At 48.8% G+C, this 3,286-nt stretch overlaps 1 protein-coding gene across 1 annotated transcript in view; it reads right to left on the reverse strand.

Moving 5' to 3' along the window:
• The window catches only part of LOC107301037 (sodium bicarbonate transporter-like protein 11), a gene marked incomplete at its 5' end in the record, with an annotated part of 25,372 nt that overhangs the window by 4,121 nt on the left and 17,965 nt on the right, over window positions 1-3,286 (reverse strand). Inside the window, one exon of the mRNA XM_015830307.1 lies at window positions 1,799-1,967. Coding sequence (XP_015685793.1) covers window positions 1,799-1,967 — 169 coding nt within the window. The remainder of the gene's footprint in view (window positions 1-1,798; window positions 1,968-3,286) is intronic.

Here is a 3,286-nt window from a genome sequence, read left to right on the forward strand (position 1 = left end):
GGAGGACTATGACTAAGGGGTCCTTGGTGCTCTCTGAGCTTGTTTTCTTGCAGACATTTCATGACCCAACTAGGTAACTTCATCAGTGCTAGAAGAGAGGGGGGCTGTGGAGAGGAGGAGGAGGAGGAGGAGGAGGAGGAGGAGGAGGACGACGACGACGACGATGACTGTGGGGTCCTGGGTGGTCTCTGAGCTGGGTAGTTTTCTTGCAGACATTTCATGACCCAACTAGGTAGCATCATCGGTGCTAGAAGAGAGGAGGGTGTGTGGATTGGAGGAGGAGGAGGACGACTGTGGGGTCCTTGGTGCTCTCTGAACTGGGTGGTTTTCTTGCAGACATTTCATGACCCAACTAGGTGACATCATCAGTGCTAGGAGGAGGAGGAGGAGGAGGAGGAGGAGAATGACTGTGGGGTCTTTGGTGTTCTCTGAGCTGGGTGGTTTTCTTGCAGACATTTCATGACCCAACTAGGTAGCATCATCAGTGCTAGAAGAGAGGAGGGTGTGTGGATTGCAGAAGGGGGAGGAGAAGGAGTGTGGGATCCTTAGTGGTCTCTGAGCTTTATTGTTTTCCTGCAGACGTTTCATGACCCGACTAGGCAACATTGTCAGTGCTAGAAGAGAGGGGGTTTAGGGAGAGGAGGAGGAGGAGGAGGAACTTCGTTGTTTTCTAGCAGACATTTCGTGAGAAAACTAGGTAACATCATCAGTGCTAGATGAGAGGGGTGTTTGGATTGGAGGAGGAGGAGGGGAAAGATGATTATGGGGTCCTGGGTGCTCTCTGAACTGGGTGGTTTTCTTGCAGACGTTTCATGACCCAACTAGGTAACATTGTCAGCGCTGGAAGAGAGTGGGGGGTTTGCTCTGTCTTTATGTACAAATAACTTTTCTTACCAACATTCGTAAGGATATGTTTTTCTCTTTTGTAGTTCCTTGATTAGGGAACTATCTAATTAGGGAACTTTTAGCCGTGGAGTTCTTGGTCCTCTCTGAACTTGCTTGTTTTCTTGCAAACGTTTCATTACCAAACTAGGTAACATCATCAGTGCTGGAAGAAAGTAGATTTGCTCTGTTTACATATAGTAAAGCATAGGTGAGGGTATTGATCTCGTCTTGGTATTCCCATGATTAGGCTGATGTTTACTGTTCTGAATTGATAATTTCTTGATGGAGGCACTGCTTATTACTCGATTGGTGGTCTAGTATTAACCGTGGTGTCAATCTCTGCTTATCTGTCTGTTGAATACTGATGACGTTACCTAGCTGGGTCATGAAACGTCTGCCAGAAAACAGCCAATAAAGGAGAATATGTGCGGCTTAAGGTTGAAATGAAGGGTCCCCCGGTTCTCTCCGAGCTCGGTTGTTTCCTCGGCAGACGTTTCGTGACCCAAACGAGGGAGCAGCCCTGATGACGTTACCTAGTCGGGCGATGAAACGTCTGCCAGGAAAACAACCAAGCTCGGTGAGCGCTAAGGACCCCACGCTTAATCCCTCCATTGGAGAAACTTGCCTTTAGCCTAGGTTTATTGTGCTGCAAAAAGTCTTCAGGGTTAATGCTCAAAAAGTCGATTTCTCGTTTCATTTTTTTAAAGAGCGGCAAGGAAGGGAAGCAGACAGCGTTATAATCCTGCAGACTAATTTGCAGAGAGAGCTGTTATTCAGAAATGCTGCGGAAACTCTTTGACTGAGTTGCAACGATGACCGAGGCAACTCTGTGCATCCTCAGAGACTCCTCGTTTAGTGACAAAACCCGAACCTGAAGTAGAAAAGCTAACGGAGCCACGGTGGAAGAGCTTACCTGTTCTCAGGTGCGTTGGTGAGCGAGGCCACGATGTTTTGCTCGATGAAGAAAAGCATGGAGAGCAGGAAGCCCAGACCCATCGCGCTCATGACCGGGCCCAGGTGGAGATCTTTGAAGGGGGCCAAGACGAACAAGCTCTCCGACTGATTGTAGTTAAATTTGGACACTGGGAAAACGAGGGAAAGTCAACAGGCTCGAGATAAACGGGTGGACGCTCCATCCCTGGAGATCTTCGAGGAGAGACTGGAGAGCCATTGGCCCGGGATGGTAAGGTTAAGGGGGGGGGGTCCAGCCTTGGCAACTTTTAAGACAACTTGTGGACTTCAACTCCCAGAATTCCCCAGCCAGCCCTTTCCTCCCTTCCTTCCTGGCTTCGGGATTCTGGGAATCCAAGTCCACAAGTTTTAAAGGAGGGCCAATCACCAGGAGGTGAAGAGTTCTAGTCCCGCCTTAAGGCACGAAAGCCGGCTTCGGGACTTGGGGCCAATCACCAGGAGACGGTGAGTTCTAGTTTTATCTCTGACCTGAAAGCTGGCTGGGTGACTGTGGGCCAATCACCAGGAGATGGTGAGTTCTAGTTTTATCTTTGACCTGAAAGCCGGCTGGGTGACTGTGGGCCAATCACCAGGAGATGGTGAGTTCTAGTTCTATCTTTGACATGACAGCCAGCTGGGTGACTGTGGGCCAAACACCAGGAGACGGTGAGTTCTAGTTCTATCTCTGACCTGAAAGCCGGCTGGGTGAATGTGGGCCAATCACCAGGAGACGGTGAGTTCTAGTTCTATCTTTGACCTGAAAGCCAGCTGGGTGACTGTGGGCCAAACACCAGGAGACGGTGAGTTCTAGTTCTATCTTTGACATGACAGCCGGCTGGGTGAATGTGGGCCAATCACCAGGAGATGGTGAGTTCTAGTTCTATCTTTGACATGAAATCCAGCTGGGTGACTGTGGGCCAAACACCAGGAGACGGTGAGTTCTAGTTCTATCTTTGACATGAAATCCAGCTGGGTGACTGTGGGCCAATCACCAGGAGATGGTGAGTTCTAGTTCTATCTTTGACATGACAGCCGGCTGGGTGAATGTGGGATAATCACCAGGAGATGGTGAGTTCTAGTTCTATCTTTGACATGAAATCCAGCTGGGTGACTGTGGGCCAATCACCAGGAGATGGTGAGTTCTAGTTCTATCTTTGACATGAAAGCCGGCTGGGTGAATGTGGGATAATCACCAGGTGATGGTGAATTGTAGTCCTACCTTAGGCTTGAAAGCCAGCTAGGTGACTTTCACTCCATCACCAGGTGACAGTGAGTTCTAGTCCTGTTTAGGCGGAAAGCCAGCTGCGTAACTTCGGGCCAGTCCCTCTCTCTCAGCCCAACCAAAATAGCAACTATTAGGTATCTTCAGCACTTTTTGAGTTATTTATAAATAATAATAAAGGCGGGATACAAATAAAATAAGATAAAAAATAAAATAAACAGGCGTAGA

The sequence above is a fragment of the Protobothrops mucrosquamatus genome, unplaced genomic scaffold (assembly GCF_001527695.2).
Source record: "Protobothrops mucrosquamatus isolate PMUCROS unplaced genomic scaffold, P.Mucros_1.0 scaffold9686, whole genome shotgun sequence".
Taxonomy (NCBI): Eukaryota; Metazoa; Chordata; class Lepidosauria; order Squamata; family Viperidae; genus Protobothrops; species Protobothrops mucrosquamatus.